At 40.7% G+C, this 23,048-nt stretch overlaps 1 protein-coding gene across 1 annotated transcript in view; it reads left to right on the plus strand.

The window, feature by feature from the left end:
• Positions 1-4,874: 4,874 nt before the first annotated feature.
• Positions 4,875-23,048, plus strand: part of LOC111669233 (semaphorin-7A) — a 40,859-nt gene continuing 22,685 nt past the window's right edge. The window contains exons 1-6 of the mRNA XM_023425506.2: positions 4,875-5,255; positions 11,881-12,020; positions 14,388-14,450; positions 19,020-19,115; positions 19,423-19,528; positions 22,786-22,893. Coding sequence (XP_023281274.1) covers positions 5,177-5,255; positions 11,881-12,020; positions 14,388-14,450; positions 19,020-19,115; positions 19,423-19,528; positions 22,786-22,893 — 592 coding nt within the window. The 5' untranslated portion in view covers positions 4,875-5,176. The remainder of the gene's footprint in view (positions 5,256-11,880; positions 12,021-14,387; positions 14,451-19,019; positions 19,116-19,422; positions 19,529-22,785; positions 22,894-23,048) is intronic.

Below are 23,048 nucleotides of genomic sequence, written 5' to 3' on the forward strand. Positions count from 1 at the left end.
TAACCAAAGCACTTAATCTCTGTGCCGTGAGTCCATTGTGAGGACTTTGTGCTGCAGTTTGAGAGAAAAAGTGGCTTTGTTCCCCCGTTATGAGACAACAAAGAGACAGCTGGTAGTTGGCCAAACAAATGTACATATTTCTTCTTTTCCCCTGAGTGAAGACGGAGGATTATGTTTGCATGGGGATGCTGTCGTGGCTGTTTTCTCTCAGAGCACACGTGTATCCCTGCTGTAATACGAATGAATCTCTATAGACATTTACTGGCACTTCCTATATCGCCTGCTGCGCATCCTTGGCTGCTGACTCTCCGTTTAAATCAGAATATTACGCCGGAGAGTGATAAACCGGACGTTAACCAATGAATTACCCTCACTTCACCTTAGTGCAGTTTAGAGACTTGCAGTGCTCAGAGTGGATTTACTGGACAGCAAATCATTTTGTCCGTCTCATGCAGTTGCCCAGAATAACCCAGAAAAAAAGAAAAAAAAACTGATAATCACGTGTATGAGCAGAGATTTAAACCCTTTTGGATTACCACTGCATGTCTCAATCTGTTATATAGGTCTGTCTGGCGGGTGCTATCCTTCGGCCCAGCTTGGCTTGTCATATTATCTATTTTAATACAACTATTTGCTCCCAGTGGACAGAAAGCCAAAAGGGCAGATTAAAGTGGTGTTTATAAGCTATACCCGCCCCATGACTGGCATGCACACACCACCAACAACATTATGGTCTCCTCACATCTGCTGTTTGGATAGTTCAAGGCTTCTCCACTGGGAACATGTCTTGACAATATGAGGTGTATTTTACATTTATGTAGTGGTCATTTGGCTGACACTGTTATCCAGAGTGACGAGGGAATAGGCTTAAATCATTAGATCGCCTAAATTACAAGCAGCTAACAGCAAGGGTGGCAAAGCTGTATATTCAAGGGGCCTCATAAAAACATAAACAAGTTAGTTAAAAATATATATCCATCAAAAATGGTAATGAATAGTTTTTGGGTTTTTTTTTTTTTACCAAGCACTACAAACTGTTTGTAATTGTGCATGTAACAGTCATTAAATTCCAACCTACATGCATGGATTTGCTTGACTAGGAGTTTAATGCAAATCCTGTACTGGATCAGAATCTCTAACCATCTTCAAAGAAGCTATTTGTAAGTTTTTCTATCGCTACATAGCTAGCATTAGCATTAACAGCTGCTATTGTTGCATTTTTCAGTACAAGAGTTTATAATAAGCCCTCTGAGCAGCACTGCTTGTTCAGGTCAGCCTGGACGCTACAGTGACTCGGTATCGGGAAGTGACAAGATGGACCAGGCTTGAGCTAGCTGGTTAGCATGCTAACTTCAGTAGAAGAAGAGAGCTGATGGAAATAGAATTAAAACAAAAACAAGATGGTTTCTTTAGACTGTTCTGCTTTACTCAGCTCTTGGCAATTCAAGGAACCAAGTTTGATGCTCAACTCACAACGTTTCTTCTAGACTGGTAAGTAAACAACTGCTAATGCTAATAGAAAACAAAACAAAAACAAGAAATAGCTCCAAGTTTTTGACTTCTTCAACCACAGTTTTACTCAGCTCTGACTCAGCTTGAACTGACCTGGACTGGGCAAAATGGTCGCCCATCCAGAGAGAAGAGAAGGGACGAGGGGGTTTTTGAAAAGATGAGAGAGAGAGAAGACTTTTCTAGGTGAATGAAAAGTGATTATACATGTTCACTCGTGTTCAGAAAAACTCCTCATAGGGCTTGAAGGGTTTCAGACAGATAACAAATATTCCTGTTTGTACAAGAAATATGAATTCCTCATGATCAGGAGGTTGAAATGTTGATTACACACTGGGAGACTGAAATGTTGTGGGGGTGAATAATGAAAAGACAACTTTGCAAAACTTATCACTTGGGGTCAAAGGTCAAATTAGTCCTCAACATGGTGCCAGAGGAAAGGTTATGATCTTTACTCCAACAAGCCTACATCATCTGCACACCTCTAGAATGACACTTGGAAGCGTTTTCTGTTCTAGGTAAGTTATTGTTTTTATCTATTCCCTAGTCCTTACTCCTGCTTCAGGGGGTTGGTTAAAAATAAAAAATAAAAAAAGAAGGATTCTTTTTGTGTCCTGATTTCCCCAAGGCTGGGTGTAGCATTATTGGAAATTTTGACATTTTGGGTGGCACTAGAGAGAAACATCAGGGATTCACCAAAGATATTAGGTTTAATCCTCTTGGGAGAATCAAGGTCTGTACCAAATTTCATGACCATCCATCCACTGGCTTTCAAGATATTTCACTGCAGACCAAAGTGCTGCAGTCTGTTGAACCGCACCAATGACTCATGACTTTGTTTGTATTATTGAATTTAAAATCACATTGTTTCATCACTGTGATACTGAGATAACTAAACTAAACACAAGTTAGTAAAATACAGTGTTCCTAATCTTGCATCTGTGCTGAAAATGAAAATCCTTATATCTTTCCATGTGTTTTCTTGCAGTCCACTGGTTTATTATAATATGCAGCAGCAAGTGGTGAAACCACAAATTAGAGAGAATCATTACAGTTAACAAACACCAATTTGCATCAATTATCTTAAGTGTTTTGTAACCATATCAAAGTCAATAATGATCATCTTGTGATACCTTTAGTCAGACTTTCATCTTTCATTCACACCCAGTCAGAAGTTAATTTAAACACACACACACACACACACACACACACACACACACCATTACCTACTTACTGATTTTAATTTCAACCTATATAATTTCCAACTCCAACTCCAAACTTTTTCAATCATGAAGTGTTAAGTTTTTATTTAGGCTAAAATCTGATGTTCAATCAAGTGTTACCTTGGTATTTTTGTTATTTGTAGTTATAATTTATTTGTTTTGCCAGTTTTTGGGTGAGATATAGATGAGACTAGAGATTTAGATGAAATTCTAGGCTTTATCTTTTTTGAATCCAGCCTCTACAAACATGTAATTCCATGTTTAATGACAATTATCAGCATTTATTATCATTTTATTCCTCATGCATAGACTTCACTTCATTACTGCGGATGTAAACAAATGTTCAACTGCTTTAAAAATGTTAGATTAAGTTGTCGATTTCTTTTCTATCTAGTAGTATTAAACCTGCCAATCAAGCAGGGAGTGATGAAAGCTACCAAGTGTTTTAGTGTTGGGGCGATTGTTTAAATTTGGTTCATAAACTTTTGCCTTCAATCATTACAAGAAAATACATATTCTGGTTCATTCTTTCATTAATGATTTATGATTTATATTTTACGGTTGCACAGATTACATCCTGTTCACTGATAATGGTCTAATGTCATCTATGCAATCTGCTGCTCAGATTTGTTTTCATTTCAACTCTTGCTTAAAAAAGAGATACCTGAATGATGATGATTTAATGATTTCACTAAACTAGTTGTTGAAGTCACCCTCCTCTCCTCCTCCTGTAGCCTTAATGTTCAAAAGCAGACCAGCTGATTTCAGTGAGAAACTTTCTGCCAGAAACAGATAATCGCTGCACTGAGCTGCTGAAGGTGATAGAAGAACCCTGTTGTAATGATCCAGGAGGCAAAATCATTATCTCGGAGTCATGAAACACTCACTGAAAATCCTGCTTTTGCTGCCATCTAGTGGTTGAAATTTTACACCCAAGCCCTGCATTTGATAGAGTAATGCAAAATGACATCACTGTTGAAGTGAGGCCATACTGTATTGTGAAACAACACTTGAAACCTTAATCACACAGGGGTTTTATCACCATAATTTTAGACTGATGTTAACCCAGTGAGCTAAAGGGGCAAATAGAAGCCAATAAGATCAGTGCTGTGACTTCAAATTAATATTCAAATATCTAAAACTGAACAAAAAAACCCAAAATCAAAAGGTCCTGATTTAAGGTGTAACTGAAAGATGATTAAAGCATCTCACAGAAATTTTTAAAAAAGGGAAATTGCCCCTCTGGGTGGGTTTTCACAGCTCTGTGTCTAATAAGGACCCGCATGTGATTGCCGTAGAGTACAGTGCTTTCTGAATTGAGAAAATACAGCAATATCTCTCCTCTTGTCAGTTTAAGCTCACGCTGATCGTCTTTCCTGCAAGCAGCTCACTGCTCCCCAAAGTCTCATGGAAACCGCTTTTAAATGGCGCCTCATATACACAGAAAGCAATTTTGTGAAAATGGAAGCATCTACTTGGTTGCTTCCACTAAGAGGCATTCACTGTTTTGGAGAGGCTCAATTTTTCCAAATTTGAGTCAATTAACTTGCAAAACAAATGCAAGCACAGCAGAGACAAACTGCTGATTCATTCCCATCCAGGCTCTATTGACACATATTGATTAGACATTACAGTAGAAGCAGTTGATGAGGCAATATCATTATTGGATGCTGGTGTGAAGGTTTGTGTGCAAACATAAAACGGCCCCTGAGGATGGCCTTGAGGCTCATATATGGTCTCATAATGTGATGTAACATTAGGAAATGTTGTCAGACTGCAAATGCATGAGGATATGTAACCACTCATGATATTATATTTGGCCTGATTTCAATAGCTTCAGAAAATATTGAACATTTTCAAAAAGGTAGAAGCTGGACAAAGATAAATGAATCCATCGTGATAAATGATAAGATCCGCATTGTATAAATGGATCTAGAGTTAAAACACGACGAGTATCGTGTATTTAAATGTGCAGAAAGATGCAAAGATATCTGTGCAAATCATCTTTCTCCATCAGCAACAGGTATGACTGCGTAATCTCACACGCCTGTAATTGCAGCCCAAATCCTATAAAGTGATGTGTTAGTTGGCGATTTTGCAAATGTTTTGCAATCGCACTCTTTATTCCCGCGCCTCTGCTGAAAGGCTAACACTCCCCCCTTTTGCCTTTTGTTTCCGAGGTGGAGCCTGTGATACCCCGACTTCTTCAAACTGAACTGCCGGCGAAGCAGACGGACGAGAGAGGACTGGGACCAGCAGTCGGTGGCACACAGATCTGGGACGCAGCAGATCGGGAGGGACCATAAAGGCGGCTGCAAGGAAGAAGGAGAAGAAGGACGAGGAGGAGAAGAAGAAGAAGAAGAAGAAGGAGAAGAAGAAGAAGAGGGATTTTCGTGGGAGCGCTTCGGTTGAATAATCTTACACACGACAGAGCCTCGAGAAAGATGAATTCTTTCATCCTGCTGTCGCTTTTTGCCACGGTTATCGTCGGGAAGTCACCTCGGCTGAAATTTGTTCTGCACGGTAGGCAGCTGCTGTTTTCTCTCAGTATTGTCTGATTTTAACACAAGTCTTACAGCCAATTATTTCGCTCGTCGCTGAGCTTGTTTTATTATATTGTGTGTATCATAGGTCATGAATGAATGGGTGAACAGATGGATGGGTGAGTGAATGAATGAACAGAGTGAGAGTTGAGTCATGAGATGATGTGGCCAGTTATTTTCCAGTTCTTCTTCACTGACCGATGTTGTCTTGTCCTTGCGCTGCACAACCAGAACCACTAAAGCCATATTGACAGGGGCTGCCTCTGGATTAATCTCCTAAAACACCCCCCACCCCCCCCACCCCCCCCCCACCCCCCAAACACACACACACACACACACACACACACAGCCACCCCCTTCTGACCGAGTAGTAAATTACGCGCTCCACCATTCAGGCCCAGCACACATGTTCACAGAATCTAACAGGATGGGCATGTGGAGCAAAAGTCATTCTGCTGTATTATGTCAGTGTTAACAAGAACATCATGTGTAGAATAGGACTTGAGCAGCCTGTGTTCTGGCAGCTTGTTTTGTTTCCGTTAAATTTCCAGGTCGTACCCTGTGTGTGTTTGTGTTTGTGTGAATGCTCGAACATTTGGCACATTTGAATGATTTGATTTTCTTGTGGCTTTTCTGTTTTGTGTTTTTTTGTGACAACTTGTATGTTCGGTTTCTCTCAGTGCACTGCAAGTTCACTATGTGCTAGTCTCTGGTTGTTTATCAATTAGGACACCAAGGCTTTAATTGGTGACAGTCCCTTCATATTCTCACCTCCAGGCGCACTGAGAATAAAACTAAAGGCGCTCAAAAAAACCGCCTCTCTTCTGCCTTTTTTTTTTTTTAAGAACATGGCGCCTGTTCGCTCTAATCACAGCCCGAGGCGGTGGCTTTTAAACACCCGCATGCAACCGCCGAAAAGCATCACTACTGAGAAATATGAGTCTTTGGAGGTTGACACAGTCAGTGTAGCTCCCCCGTCCATGCGGAGCTGCAATGCGGGATACGGCAGCTGCTTCTCACTGCAGCAGAGCGGAGTCCGGCTCCGGGAGAGGAGAGAGGGGTTGCTTTAGGGTAGCAGATGCCACAAATACATATATACATGTACACAGATACAGAAAGGGGGTAGAGCGAGAGAAAGGGAGGGGAGAGCAATGAGTGGAAAATTCCAAGCCGACTTCTAGTTATCTATTCCACTCACGCCTTTTTACACCTCACACGGTCCTTTAATGTATTCAGCAATCAATAGAGATTGGGGCTGCGTGTCAAGTTATCTGTATCCCTCCCCTCCCCGGTGGAGGAGCACAATACAAAACGCACAAGATGACGGCCCCGTACGTGCAAGTCATATCAATCAAACTGGCTGTTATGCAGTTCCAGGGTTAGCTATACATGCCTGTTGTAAGGGCACACGCGCGCGCGCGCGCAGGTGTGTACACACACACACACACACACACACACACACACACACACACACACATACACACAGTGCACAGGTAGAAAACTGTCACAGGAAATCCATCAAGGGAGCAGTTTAAGCCTGAGGAGCTGGCGCTCTTTCAGCACCGCGGACAGCGCCTAGGTCCTCAGACGGTTAAATGTCCTCAATTTGCAGGTCTTTGCCAAATGAGGATATTTGGCAGGTTCTCATACCTTCAAGTAACTATTTCAAGGCTACAGCCTGATTTTAGGATGAAGGTTAAAACTGGGTTTATTTTAAGGGTTTTATGGTTAAAATTCAACATGCTGTGATGGCCGAAGTTATTGTAGTTGCCAGTGAATGCATTACATTGCATTCTTTTAGCAGCCGTTCGTGTCCAAAGCTATTACTGTAAGTGCATTCAACCTCAGGAGGAACAAGATGTCATCAGAAATTTTAAGTTCATCCCTCCCAAACAAACAACTGAGACGCTACAAGCACAATTAATACAAACACCAAGGTTATAATTTTCAGTTTTTGTTGAGATTGAAAGCGTTTTGTTAACTCCTGTTGATATAAATGGGATAGACAAGCGATGCAATTCAACAGCATGATAAACTACAGCCTAAACTGAACCGATGCCTCTCTAAAAACAGCCCCAACAGAAACTGGACATTACAGCTTTCACAGATCTTTTTTGCAGCTCTGTTGTATTAGACTGCATTAGTTTTAGGCCGTTGTATTTACACTATACAGTGAGTGTAGGCTCATGCAAATAAAAAAATGTTGTCAGGACATGAAAAGGCATTAGAGCAAATAGCATACTAATAATAAAATTACAGCAGCATTAGCCTAACCAGTTTTTTGGCCACTTTAGGGAAGTAATTATTCATAAGTGATATTGTTATGTTAGCAAAAAGTTGCATATTTATAAATCCAGCAGACATCTCCGCTTGTAACTCTGTTTTGTCAGTAACTCCTGAGATGTATATGTGGCTCTTGAGCAGCTAAAAGTTCCATTATGTTCATTAGCTATTGGCTAACTTTTGTTTACCATTTGGTAGCATAACATGTTTATGGTTTATCAGAGCTTTGTCTCTGAAAACTCCTGACTGCTGCTGATAGAAACGAAGTGACAGTGACACAGAACTAAAACAGGAAAGCAATAGAACCAAAACAAAGTGCTGAAAAATGCTAAACAGCTTCGCAGAGTTCATGTGGGTTCATCGCTACGAAACAATAATAATACCAAAACCATAAATCATGTTTAAAATTTATACATAAGCGTGTGTGTATGTCCGTCCAAGGATGAAACAGGGAAAAATTGGTGGGGGTGTTAAGTACTTCTACTCACTTCTTCAAGGGACTGCATTAAGACTAGGATTTGGATTAGGTAGTGAATGGAGTGGGAGAAAATTAAAGTCTGCCTCACTTTATGTTTGCACACCTTGAATATCTCTGATGGATTCTCTCTCTGTTTGCCTTACTTTGCCTCTCTCTGCCTTTTGATGTCCCTGTCACTCTCAAGCAGAGACATGAAGAGAGAAAGAGGAGAGACATGGAGACAAATGCAAACTAGACAAAGAGACTGAGAGAATGACTGACCTCAACGCTAATTTGACATCTGCAGCTGCATCCTAAATATCAGAACATTTTGCCAAAGTTCAGCCAACGTCTGACCTTCTCTCTCAGTTGGAGGCCTGAACACGTCAAGTTTGGTAGATTTTTCCTGTCATATTCATAATGTAGGATCTCAACAACAAAACTACATCATTTAGAAAACAACATGTGCAGTGAATCATATGGAAATAAAATAGTGTATTATTTGCTGGTTCCAAATTTCCAAAGCCTCAAAAGCTATCAAAAAAATGTTTGATTTTCCTTCAGCTGTTTTTTCCACTTTATCCAGAGTGCTTTATTCATGTACAAGTGGGAATTATTCCCACAAAAAACATCTGTGCTTTACTTTACTTTAATTAGCATATTTCTTAGTGCAATTAGGAATTTGTTTCTTTAAAAGTGACTCAGTAATTTGAAAATGTTTCAACTTCTTTCAAGGATTACATGCTCCTTGGGGGGTAAGGGAACTCTCCAGCCCTTGAGTTTAATGAAGGCTTTTTCTTTTTTCCTTTTTTGAAAAACAAGGCTGTTTTTCTTCCTGAAAAGCTGACCTTTTGAAAATTCAAGGTTTTCACCCAACAGCACTGATTAAATGTCTAAGGCAAATAGAAACAAAAACATGCTCACACATAGGTGAGAGCAAGAGAGAAGTTAGGACTTCAAATTACACCCAGAATGTGACATTTCTGTTGTATATGTCTGACCCTTTGAAATGATGTTGAGAAATTCATGGAATAGGAGACTTAAAAAAGACGGTACATTCTGTTCCATCCGTGAGCTTGTGGTTGTTGAAAGAGGGGGGGCAGTATCTCTGACAGTCAAACATCATATAGCACAGTTTTCTTCTTGTAAACAAACAACGTTTCTGTGTCATATAATGTGTTTTTGGGGAGTATTGTGCGTTTTTGTCACCTGCATATACAAAGAATTAAGCCTATTATGAAAACGTGTATTCACACTCTAATAGTGGGCAAATAGGGTAGGTTTAAGAGGATGCTTTGCTGGCTGTGCTGTGGACCATATGGTAAAAAGAATGTCTTGTGTTTGCATTGATCTTGTAATTTACTGCCCTCTTGGGGCCTCAGTAGGCTATTGTCTTTGGAAGCTAGGTTGACAAAGGCTTTGCATACTCATTGTAAATAATCCAAGAAGTGTGCTTGTCGAGCTGCCGTTGACCCCACCGTTCTGAGATCAGTTAAGATATCGCATGCTATATCATATATATATCACAGATGCATGTGGAATGGTACCTACCATTACCTCCAGTCTTTTCTTCCTCACACTTAAGAGTTAGAAGTTAGGATGTAATGTGGAGCAGCTTTCAGTTAATCCTTTTGAAAGGAAAGCTTTCACAGACATATTTATTTAGCTAAAATATTTACAGTGTATGTAAATATGTAAACTGGCTTTCAGCTCTTTTAAATATTTGTGTCTCGTGTAGCAAGCTTTGGTCATGTTGAGTTCAGTCGTCTCTAAAGTCTTGTAAAAAAACATGAAATTAATTAAGAGTTTAGAAGAATGATAACAAATAGCTTACCATAACTTACTTTTGACTTGTCACACAGATTGTCACAACACAGCGTGAGTCCATGCAACCTTTGCAACTTTGTCCAGTCACGCTTCAGTTGGGTTATTCAACCCAAAAAATATTCATCAGTGTGGATTCATACAGTTTGTTTCATATAACTCATGCTAAAGAAATTTTAGCATAAGATCTTTAGCATAAGTAGCTGTTGTTACAGTAGCATACAGGTGAACATCAGCCACTGTTCTCTATTCAGCCTGTGCTTTTGACTTTCTTTGAGCTTAATGCAGGTTTGTCTTACAGAAGATTAACTTTTTCTCTGTCATTGAAGCCAGACTGAATCAACAGAGGCTTACTATGGCTGTGAAGATCTGCTTGTTAACTTCCAAAACAAATATTCATAGTAATCTCTCAGCGTGCTCTGCCAGCTACAGAATGTTCTTCATAAGATTATCAGACAGATAAATGAATATTACTGTAACATTATGTTCTTACCTAAGCCATCAGCCATATTGGCCTTTCCTTGTTGCATTCCTCACTTGTGAAGTATAAGCTTCATCAATTAGATTCACGCCAATAAGAGAGGCCTCTGTTTCCATAGAAACTTAGCCGGTTGGCTAGCAACCTGTAACAGTGATCACCAGCACTTCATCCTGGCCTTACTCTCATGACTGGGATGTCTTTTTATTTCAGGGATGAGCAGAAAATCATTACAAATACCAAGTAACCATCACCTTATAATGGACTTTTGTCATTATTAGTGTATCTACTTATATTGAAACATTAAGAGCAAAATGTATAATTAATTTGGAAATAAACTTTAATTTTCTACTAATGGAGTATCTTTGTTGAACATTAAAAGGAAAATGGAAGAGATTGGGTAAGGAAATCACTTTTATACCCCCTTTTTATTGAAGTGACATGGTCATGCCACATACATACATTATTATTCTTTATTTTTATATATTTTCAGAAAAACAGGTAGCTGGTTGGTTTGGTTCAAAATGTATGTTTCAATGCTTCAGGCTGTAATTTTTTTTAAATTAAAACAAATTGAGAAATGTATTTTCTGGAGCAGAACCCAAGTGAAAGAAAAGGCTGGCAGCCATATGTGATGTTTTGTGAACTTTGTTTCTGTAGAGCTCTTCGAGGCCTTTAACTACATGTTCTGTATGTAACCACACAAAATGCAGGGAATTTATTCTATTTGTAAATGCAGGCACAGTTGCAGTATAGGTAAGTGTGAGTGTGATTGGATGTGTGATTCAGAGAGAGCCCAAATGTACTCTTGAGCCTTCTGGAGGTGTCTGGAGCGTAATTCAACCCAGCGTATGTGATGGGATTTGCCCACATGATTATTTCTGTAATATTTATGCTTCCACCAAATGCCTTTCTTCTTCGAACACCCAAGCCGGGTTCCTGTAAAGACTTCATGTTTAATCTAAAACCACAAAGGGCAGCATGACGTCGGATCAGGTGTTTTGGTAAATGAAGCCAGTTCATCATCAGGACTCCTCGAGCTGGCTCCTGTATTGACGTCAGATTAAAAGTAGATTAAAAACCAGAGGTTTGGCTCTGTGCCATCGGGGCTTCTAGACTTTGATTCGACCTGCCTGAGGAGCTTAAACCGGCTAAATCTGGATCATCTTTTTAAATAACTTCCTGAAACTCAATTCAGCTTTCATGCATTGACCTTTGGTTATTATGTCTAACCTCGACTTTATGAATCTTTTTCATTATGGTACCATGTTTGTTTGCTTGAGCTGTTGATTTTTCTTGATTTCGTATCATTTGAAAATTGCTTTTTAACTGTAGAATCACTTCCTCTTAATTACTTAGCAGTGGCAATAATTAGTAGCAGCAGATGTATTTATGTTATTAAAATACAAAAAGGTTGTTTTTGTTTAGAAAAAATTTAGCGAGTATGGTTCACTAATTAAGCTTTATTACCACAGGGCATATTTTCATTTCAGAAATATAAACATACATTTTGACAGCTCCATCAGAGCTCACCGTGCTAATCTATTTCATTGTGACCCACAGAGCTCTCCAGGTTCCACTTCACCAAACCCGAGAACTACATCAGCATGTACCATCAGGAAGGGAGCGACACGCTGTACGTGGGTGGCCAGGCGATGATCTATGTGCTGACGTTCACCGACAGAGGGGTCCACGACCTGCAGGTATGCTTTTAATGGGATGCTCTAGGGGACTGAATCTCTCGGCTCCAGACAGTTCTCTTTTTAAATATTTTGGAGCGACTCTGCTGCTGTGTAGAGAGAAATTATAAAAGATCACTCACCAGCCACAAGCTAAGTACTGCCAAGTTATTAAGCCAGTGCACTTCGAAAGCCACTTTGGCAACTAACCAATGTTTGGAAGTGCTGTTTGTACATAAAAATGATGGCGGCTGGTATAATAGGCAGCAGAGATCTAAAGGCTGGAGAGGCAGGTCTGTAACCAGAATTAAAGGCCCACCACAGGTACACCCACACATGTGTTTGCACTTACGCTGCCTGATTAAACCCCCTCTTAAGGAGTTTTTGGCTTTGTCAGTGCTTGACTGACATCTTGCTAAGTCCCCCGCTGCCATTGTTAAGGTGGGGCAACTTATGTGATTATATCCCTGGCAGAGTCAGGCACACTAAGTCAGAACACCTGTGTGGGTGAGCAGGGCCTGTAAGTCATACCAGTGGATCTTTACTTTACAAAGATCAAAATATCCTGGTTTGATTCTCAACTGTAGAGCTGTTTAAGGAAAGCGAATAAAATGTTGCCCCTTGACTCTTCCTCACTGTCTTTGGTGAGGTGCGTGTGGTTGTACTGCCCAGCTTGCAAGTGTGGATGTGTTGGACCTTGTGTACAAAGTGTGTGTTAAGTATGGGGCTGGAGCCAGAAGGTTATTAGTCTATCTTAGCATTAGGATTGGAAGCAGGTGTGAACAGCTAGTTTAGCTATCTCCAACAGCTAGCCTAGCTCTCTCTTAACAATTCACCGCGTTGTCCACAGCCAGAAGGTAATTAGCCTAGCTTAGCATTAGGATTGGAACCAGGGGTGAACGGCTAGCCTAGCTCTCACCAACAATTCACCCAGTTCACCACTAATTAGGTGAATTTGTGCACTTTGAATGAACCATGCTAGCTGTTCCCCCCCTACTTCCAGGTTTTTTTGTTAGGCTAGGCTAACTGCCGGCTGGTCTCCGCTCTAAACTTAACGCACAGACACAGAATATTTTCCCCCAAAAAAGTTAAAATATAGTTTTTGGTTGGTGGGATTAGTAACTTCTATTCATGGTAAATATTAACCAGGTTTCTCTGTGATCTGGCTATCAATTATAACTGCAATTACTTCTGTATTTTTAATTTGGGAGACATTAAAATTTGAAAATGCTTCTCCAAAATATGATGAATTATGAAATGTAATTTGCTGTATTTTAAATCGCAGAATGACTGACAGAGTTGCAGTAAGTAACACTAAACTAATTATTCCCCTGTTGCTGTTTGCCAGACTGTGTGTGTGTGTGTGTGTGTGTGTGTGTGTGTGTGTGTGTGTGTGATGACGACAATTATAGTCCCCCCCCGCTGGGAGGGCGACACAGTGAGCCAGTGAGGGCAGAGAGAGATGAGACAGCTGGCCTGTCACTGACCCAGTTCAGCAGAGACCCGGTGAAGGCCGAGGAAGTTGGGTCACACATGCATTAATGAAGCTGAACTAACATCTCTCTGTGTGAGGAGGAGAGAAAAACATAATTCACTGAGCTAATGATGTCAACATAGGCTAGTCAGTGATGACACTGTAGCCCACACACTGTAATCTCGAGCCTCACAAATTGAAGAGGCCGTAAGCCTGGCATTTCACCCAAATATGAATATATGCCCTATTTTCTTCAGAATAATTTCAGGCTTAATGTTGGGTTTTCCTCAGTGGAGACATGACGACAGGTTAGATGGAGATAGCGACTGATGATGTGTTTGGCATTGAGGGACAACTGTGACGACTGATGGTGTGTTTTTCTTACTGTCAGTTAAATGACACGCTGTCAGGTTGAGTTATTTACAGTCCAGGTTAGTTAGAGTGACAGTCGAAAAAAAAGATGTAAATATCAAGTGTCCTCCACACAGAACGAGATTCAGCAACTGTAGAGGTAGATATTTATTACTAAAGGGTCAGTAAATTTAATAATCTATTTGCTTTGTGTTTCACTTTCTATTCCTCTCTCAGCCTACATGTACCGACAGCTGCAACTCAAGGCCATTGTTATGGGGGGGGGGGGTTATGGGGTCTGCTGAAATAAATTCTGGAAAATGTGAAGTACAGGAGACAGGTTGAGGTAAAAGAAAGGGTAGAACAAAATATAAATGACAAATTTAATAATGAAATAGCTCCTTGAATGCAGTGAAAAAAAATATCACAGAATGGTGGAACGAGGTGCAGCTTTTTTCTGTGAGGGCTGTGCTTTAGAAGCTGCAGCAGCGGGGTCGCTGCTTTCATGCCGAAACAGAGCAGTGTGAAAGAACTTGGCACAAATTAAACAGTCCTTCCTCCCACAGATCCCAGCGGCATCTGATCAGACTGCAATTGATACCTGCAAGGCGAAGGCTGCGCCACTCGAGGTAGAAATGCATCCTTTCCGTCAGCACCTCCATCAGTGGTGCAAAGCATCCCCCTCCTCCATTTGTGTATCATCATCCTGTTTCTCATTATTACCATCATCATTGTGATCATCTGCAGTCGCACTACAGTGACGTTCATGCTTCAGTCTTCAGTTTTAATTCAGTTATTTAGATTAAGTTTTTTTTGTTGTTGTTGCTGCTAGGATTTAAGAGACTACATCATTCAAACAAACACAATAAAAACATAGGAAGACATAAAAATTGCTAATTTATGCAGATGAGATTGAATGAATTTAATTTCACAAGAGACAGGTTCACCTCAAAACAAACAAACAAACCAAACAAGATGCACAGATTAGTGAGCTGTTGATAATTTCACTGAGATTCCTCAGAGAGACAGAGAGGGTGGCAGGATTTTATTACAATATTCAAATTAAAATGAGCCTGATAGTGTGGGAAAGCTTTGAGTGCTCAGAGGATGAGGAATAATCTTGAGCAGTGCAGGATGCAGTGCTGCTTAATATGCGGCTTGTCACAGAAAATAAAGAAATCCGAATGTACAAAAACAGGTTGAGCCTGGCTGGAGAAGTGGATGTCTTGGTGTTTAAAAACTGTACCAAGACCATTTGCCAGCTTTACATAGATGAATAATTTAACTTTAATGCTGTTATATAATTACAGGAAATTAACTAGATCGTTGAATGTAATTTTCCATTCATACTCAGGGTCAAATTTTGCATTTTCTTAATGGCGAAATAAAGGAAATTAATTTTTCATCTCCTTGGCCAAATGTAAAAATTGAAATATAATTACCTGTTCTCTGTCATAAGTAAGGCTGTGAATCTGTGAAGGTCCATGTGTGTGTGTGTGTGTGTGTGTGTGTGTGTGTGTGTGTGTGTGTGTGTGTGTGTGTGTGTGTGTCGTCATGACCACATGGACTGCATGCACCTACACATGTGCCGATTGAACGTGTGTGGAGTTGTTCCATATACGTAGGCAGCGGCCATAACAGTAACAGTATTTACAGAATAAAGTGCCTGTGCATTTCCATGTACCTGTTTTGGAGAATATCAGGTAATAATCAGTTTAAAATTCTTGCGCTCACTATAGATGTTTTGATCCTACGACCCCTTGTCGGTTAAAATTCATGCAGTTCATAGTTTTATCAGGTGCAAACCGATCAGTATTGCAGGCTACATGTGGTCATGCTATGTGGCTACGCTAACTAGATGCAATTCTGCCATTCTGCCATCGCAAAAGGACATGTCCAGATATAAGAGTTGAAATTTCACCATGATGATCACCTGAATTCAAGTGCTTATTTAAAAACAGCTAAATAGCATCTCTATGTGTTTACATTAGACTTTAAAACAAAAAGGAGGAAGGGTGTGTGTAATATCTACAACCTTAGAGGATGATTCTTGCATCTAATCTGTAGATATCAGGCAGCCGTTCATAAAACAGTGAATATCTTGATCCAAAAGCAACAAAACCTTTTATAGAAAGATTACTAGACTGTGTTTTTTATTCAGGCCATTAGGCTATAAAGTTTTAAAGGGTGTATATTCTGAGCCATTTGCTTTTCAATAAAGATTTTTCAATGTCACCACCTCTATCACTCATTTCAGTTTTTTCAACACCATTACATTATGGTCTGGTAGATTTCCCCTTTTTTGCTGGATAGAGTCTTTTGTTGCTTTTGAGAATCGCTGACTTAAGACTGCATCTGCACAACCTTTATCTTTAAAGCACTGTTGCATGATTTCACTTTGCTCTCTCTCTCTGAATTCTTTTTCTGAACCACATGCTCTCCTAAGTGTATAGAATTGGTTTGTAGGCAGACTCGTTTTAAAAAAGGAGGTGGGATGACAACTTTTTTTTTTTTAATCTCTCTGTAAATCCTGGTGGAAAGTGCCACACATATTGAAGATGAAAACCCACCACAATTGTGTGTATTAAGTGGCACTGTAGTTATGGAACAAATCAAAGAGGGCAGTTTCTTCCCTGCACAAACGAAGCTGAAGATTGCAGAGAGCCTGGCAGAGGCAGATGGTGGAAAATGAGATCGTTCTGAGCGATGCAGTAAATCTTCCCCAATAAAGCAAACCCCCGGCTTGGAAGGGGGAATGAAGGACAGGAGGAAGCATCCTTCAGTGACAGACAGCCACGGGGTTTGTGGAAAACATTACCAACGGAGTGAGACGGAGACTTAACAGTGGGTAGCAAACCTAATTTGATATATAAGACTTTATTTCTAAACTATCGTCAAGGCCACGGTGTTGTGTGACTATCCACCTCAGCTCCAGTTTGTCTAGAGCACACAGAGTATTCGGAAGGTGAGAGCAATAAGCAAATACACCAAGGGCAAATACGCTCCTTCAATCTTGCCTTACGTCTAAAAGGCCTGATCCTGAATGACTTTCAGGTTGAGATTAACTACAGAGAAATCTGCTAAAAAAAAAAAAAAAAAAAAAAAAAAAAAGGGTAGTTGTACAGAACAGTAAGTACTCTCAACCATGCAGCCAGTGACAACAGTTGTATAACGTCCTCTGTAGCTCTAGTGGAGCTTTGTCAAGACTGTGTAAAGTTCTCTTGGCTTGGATTTGTGGATTGCATGAAAAACTGGCAGCAAAGGAATGAATACTCTTCAGTTGGGAGTCTCCTGCTTTGATTTTGACCAAATTTGTTTCCCACAAGTCTCTCATCTTAATTGAAGTACAAGACTAAATCACTGGAAGTCAATTTTTAAAACAATACATGTTCATCCGTGTATTCTGACCTTGTCAGGAGGCAAGCGTGTTGATACCGGAGGAGTCTGCAAAACCCCAGATTACCTTCAATGACAAAGTAATATTATTTCCATACTAACATATTAAGAAATCCCAGTTTCTACAATATCTGCGCATGTTGACCACAGTATGGTCAAGGTTTGGGTATCGTAAAGTAGGAGGTTCAGAATTAAATTTTCATGGGCATTCAATCCTCTGACCAAAGGTTTATTTTTAAATCTCACAGTAATTGCATTTCTAAAACATGAAGGGGAAGAACACACATGGGCTGCTGAATCAGACCTACCACCCCATGCAAAGGTGAAAAGAAAAATGGATGAGTGGGAGTGAACTCTTTAAATAACCATAGAGTGACCAGGTGAACTCAATCAGGTAAATTGGGAGGGTGGTAAGGGTGAAAACAAGAGCCAATCGGTGATGAGGAAAGGAAAGGAAGTATGGTTGGTGAAGAAAGGCAGAGGAAACATGGAAGAAAAAGGGATCTTTACAGCAGATATGGTTGGAATTAAAAGAGTGGTTAAAGATATGGAAAGATTGTGCTTACAGTTAATAAAAACAAACAAAATTACAGGTCTGTAAATTGGGATACAAAGTCCGGTCTCCTGCATTAAAGTCAGATGTGCTACATGCCCAACCCCCACCCAGAAAATGCAAATAAATCCGGTGCAGCATGATTAAATATGGATGTAATTCCTGTGGATACCGGGTTGGTAATCTAATGAGCATTGTCCTTCAATAACACAACATGATGCATCAGAAAGAAAACCTGACACCAACTTCTCCCCAGTCACAGAGACAGGTTTGCAGTTGACAAGAGTTACTGGCCTGAGTGACGCCAACTCATCTGTTATTCTGTCAGACAGCATATGTCAGTCTCAAACCTTAAACCTTAATTCTGCTCTTAAAGCACCTGGTGAAATGTGGATGGCCTTTTGCAAAACTGCCCAAACTCAAACTATTTCTCCAAAGAACAGAAGTCCACAAAGTAAGAACAGACAAACTTGCCTACACAAAATAAAAGATATTCAGCCTACCCACCCACCTACCCATGCACCTACCCATCCACCTACATATCCACCTACACACACTTACACAAGCCCTAGTCCTGCTTGTTGGAGTCAGCGCACTTACTGACTTACTTGTTTTCAGTTTGCTTTTCCATCAAGATCTGTGATTTGACTCTTTTCTAAAAGCCACTTAGCACATTTTTGCCAAAGATGCACTTTCAACATGAGCCACCGTCACAACTTAAAGCCACAGTTTACCCCTTAAGGGTTGTACTCAGTATTCATTTTCATGCTCCATTCAGTAATGTCTCGGGGAAAGCAGTCCATTTTCTGTACTTAATGAATAAGTGATGCATATGGAGTATTGCAGTGCTGTACTGCAGGGCTAAGCCTCCTGTGTCCTGTCTGCCAAAAATGATCAGAGCATGGATTGCCTCCAATGTTTCTTATACCTCTCTCCCTCTCTCTGAGCAATCCGCTTTTTCTCTCGTAATCTGTTTTGTGTTTTAGACTTGCTTTGTTTCTCTAGCCCTCTATTCCACCTTCCTCTCAATCCCTTGCTCGTCGTCTTGTCTCGTCTCTCCCTTTGTGCCGTCTCTTTCTCTCTAATCAGTCTTGCACACACCCTCCACTTTTGCGTCCCTGCCTCTCTGCATCTTTAATCCCCTCTCCCAATCTGTGTGTTTTTCCTGCCTTTCCCTCCTTGTTTCTGACTCATTTTCTGCCTTTGTCCCCTCTCTTTTTCTCTCACTCATGCGCTCTTTCTCCCACAGCTGGAGTGTGATAATTTCATCACAGTCATTCAGAAAGTAAACGACACGTTCATAGTATGCGGGACAAATGCTGGGAGCCCGAGGTGCTGGATGCTGGTAAGAGTTTCTTAAGACAAAACGCTGCTACATAATCTTATGCTGAGCCTGAACAATCTCAAAATCAATCGCTATTAGTATTTATTTATTTGTCCACTTATTTATTAACATGGAGGATGTTTTAACTCATTAAGTGCCTCCAATGATAAGTTTTCTTAAAATCCATGTGGTGGCAAAAAAGTAACTGAGTGCTGGGTTTTGTCATAGAAATCACTAAGATGTAAACGCATGAAGGTCCAGGGCTGCAATAAACTGGATTTAAAATGCTATACTTCCTCCAGGCTGAAATGTCTCCTACACTCTGCAGGTAAATGACACTGTGCTGACTGACGTCCAGGGCAACGGGCACATAGCGGCGGCCTCTGACATCTCCCCGCCCTACCCTTCCCAGAGGTCCATCAGCGTGCCTGCAGGTAACAAACAGAAGAGTCAAAGTGCACATTTGCTTGCAGGAGTACAACCAAGAGGAAAAAGAAACAGAATCTGTCCAAAACATAATCACACATTGTTCATGATTTAATATCAGCAAAGGAAGACTGTTTGTTGATGCCAGTAAACCTTATGATGTCCACAACAAGCAGCTGGAGGTTTGATGTCATGAGGCCTTTAAGGGTTCTGTAAACTATCGTCACTGCCACTAGATGTCGCGCTAGACCACCAGCATCTCAGACCAAAACAAACGTTTCATCGGCCACAACTCCGACCTCTGTTCGGCCCCAACCCCCCCTTGCTGTGATATACTCCACAGCAATGCTGACAGTTAGCCAGCTAGCGATAGCAACATTTGCTGAACAAATTCATAATGAGGATGACAGCTAGTTAGCTAACGTTATCATGACCAGTGTATCCGGTCTCTAATGAAAACAGACATTTAATATTATGCTGCCATCAAGTTACTTACACATTGAGGAGAAGAAGCCAGTTCTGAGTCAATCTGGAGCCCTTTAGCAGCTTATAGGGTTCTCCTCGTGGTAAAGCCAGTATTGGCCCCACGGTCGGACTGGGAAAGAAATTCAGCCTTGGATCTGCTGGGACTGGCCACATGAATGACACTGATGGAGCCGGTAAAGACACTGATTGAGTTGGTAAAACCTTTAAAAACTTTTTGGATGTTTTGACGGTTGACCTGCTGACCAGGATTTGAGTTGATTGTCCCCATGGCCAGTCCACCTGTCCTCTGGTCTTATCTCTTTCTTTGTCAGAGGCTTTTTTAGTTGAAAAAGTGGTTTCCTCAGTGGAGGAAATTCTGGAAGATTGCTCTCACCCCAACCATCACCCTCCTAACCCCTAACTAAGTCCTTTTTGTGCCTATACCTTACCAAACTTTAACCATATCGGTGTCATTTAGGAGCACACACATGAATCATTTTGGTAACAATGATTTGTTGGTCTTTGAAGGCATCAACAAACAATATCAGTCAAAACAGTCAGCACATCATATCAGTAACTTTCATTACATAACATTTACAGATAAGTTTTAACTTTATTTAATGTTTTAGTATCTGTCATTTTTAATTTGACAAAAAATGGTACAAAAGTTTGCAATCATAATATGCTGGTATGATTATTCCCAATTAGAAGCACTGCCCACCTATGAATCAGTGTAATCATTACATTACAAGAGGAAATGAATGAGGTAATTGGGGACAATCAAAGGATGAAGTAGTCTCACTAAGTTCCATTTCAAAAGCGTCACCTTGTTTCAGGTGTCACCTGTTCAGATATCTTATTTTGGAACAAAGCCACCTTCAGCTCTTTATATTAACTTTGCTCATTTGTGTCGCTGAGCAGCTGAGCGACTCTTGTGAGTCCTGGGCTCCCAGGAGCGATCTGTCTCATATTATCACTCTCTATTCATAACATGCAAATGAGTGAAGGATTTTATCTAAAGTACTTCACAATAATTTAATGAGCCAATCCTCCACAAGATAGATGTGCGAGCAGATTTTAATAAATTATGTAGTGCTCTGCTGTAGGCTGATATATGTTCTCTACCTTGAACGAGAACTGAGACGTAACCCTTTTTTCATTACGTGTTTTCTTGTGCCTGAGTGATGTTGAGTTTGAACTTGTATTAGTGCTTTAAATTTTGTAGATCACACAAATCATTAAAAAATTAAACATGTCGTCTGTGAGTTGAGTAGCTTTTTGGGTAAAAGGTGAGGGTTAAGGTTAGGGGCGGAACAAAAATTCGGGGCTAAGCCCAAACTTAAGGACTTCTGGGAACATGCTCACCCAGGGAAAGTTTTTTTCTTTACAGCAGTTACATGCACTATTTTTAAAGCCATGTGAGTGAAACCTAACTCTTCCTCTCCTGGTACACAGGTTTTTTCCTGTCCTTTCCTCTTTGCAGTCTCACTTATTTTCCCTCATTGCTCGGCCAGCCCTGCAGTCTATTAAGCCCGAATGGTCCTTACTTTGTCAGAGTCACCTTTATTTTCTCAGTAACAAAGCTCCATTGATCTGCTGGTCCAGTCAGAGAAACTGAGGGGAAACAACACCAAGTTTAAGTTATATTATAAACATTATAAAAGAATTCTCAAAAAACACTAAAAAAATCTAAAGATATTTTCTTATTTGTCCACAGGAAACCAGAATATCCTTTTAGGTCCTAGTGGTTTTGATCATGCTGACAAATTCTTTAAAATAGCAACATGTATCTACTGCATATACATGCCCTGCAGGTTTTGTTTACCTCCGTAACTCCCCCTGTGTCGAGGAACATAAATATATATATCAGGAAACTCAATATCTGGCCCCAATTCAACATCCACAGACCACACTGATTGTCTGCTATGTCCTACAAATCATTGTTTGTGCAGATGGCAGAACCACAAACTAGAAGTGGAAGTGCATACCCTCTATGCTGGCACACATTACCCCTTGTGAAAACACAGGCCTGCTAATAAAACTTTATGTTTAGCTAATCCAGCTCCACTGGACCGAATGGAAGGCGGATGTTGTGGGTGTGATTCCTAATTGTGCGATTATCGAGCAGCTTAGGGCCACATTTACGGAACAGAGATGTTTCCAATCAAACCAACCTTTCAGGAGTCACGGCACATAATGAGGGACGGATAAACTGTCTGTTTGTTAAAGCATCTAATGCAGATGGATTGTTTGTAGGGACTGAGAAATTAGCGAGAGGTTAGTTTGCGCTGCAGGATGCTCGTCCGGATGGGGATCGATTGCTGAGGCAACGAGCCGACCCTTTGCTTGAGTTGAGCAGCATTCTAATAACAATCAGTCCTAATTAAGATGTTACTGCCACAATTTCAAGCGCTTCCCCTCTGAATTGCTATGGAGAAAGAGCTCAACAGGGGGTTATAAGAATATGGTGATTATTGGCTGCTCATTGGTGCAGTCAGCTATTCTGCCTTGATGTCTTCTTTCCTCTTGCGCTCCTTCTCCTCCCTTGTTTTTTTATTCTGTCTTTGGCCTTCCGGGGGCCTCCTTTTTTCTCCCTTCACTCTGCCTCTCTGTGTTTAATGTTCTCCCTCTGTGTCTTCTTCTCCTCCAGCTTCAGTCAATCCCCCTCCTGCGTCGCTCCAATCTCTCTCCCTCTCCCTCTGAACCTTGTATCCATCCATCACACTGACTGTCTGCCTTTTCTTGCCCACGGTTCACCCTTTCTCTTCTCCTCTCCATCTTTTCTTCCTCACCGTCTCAGATGGGAATCTGTATTCTGCTATGTCGTCGGTGGGAGGTCACGTCGGCTCGATCCGGCGTACGTTTGGCACCCAGAAACTCCTGAAGTCGGAGAACATTTGGCTGCTGAGTGAGTAGGAGGAAGGGAGTCACGCAGAGACCGTACAGGTTTAGACTAATGAACATGGAGCTGGTGGGTGGAACTCTCTGTAAATCATCTACTATCATTCCCTTGGGGAGAAATAACATGTAGGAGCATTCACTGTCGGTTCTCAATGTTCTGGT

This window comes from Seriola lalandi, unplaced genomic scaffold (genome assembly GCF_002814215.2).
Source record: "Seriola lalandi dorsalis isolate HSWRI2012SDOR001 ecotype SW California unplaced genomic scaffold, Sedor1 jcf7180002054782, whole genome shotgun sequence".
NCBI lineage: Eukaryota > Metazoa > Chordata > Actinopteri > Carangiformes > Carangidae > Seriola > Seriola lalandi.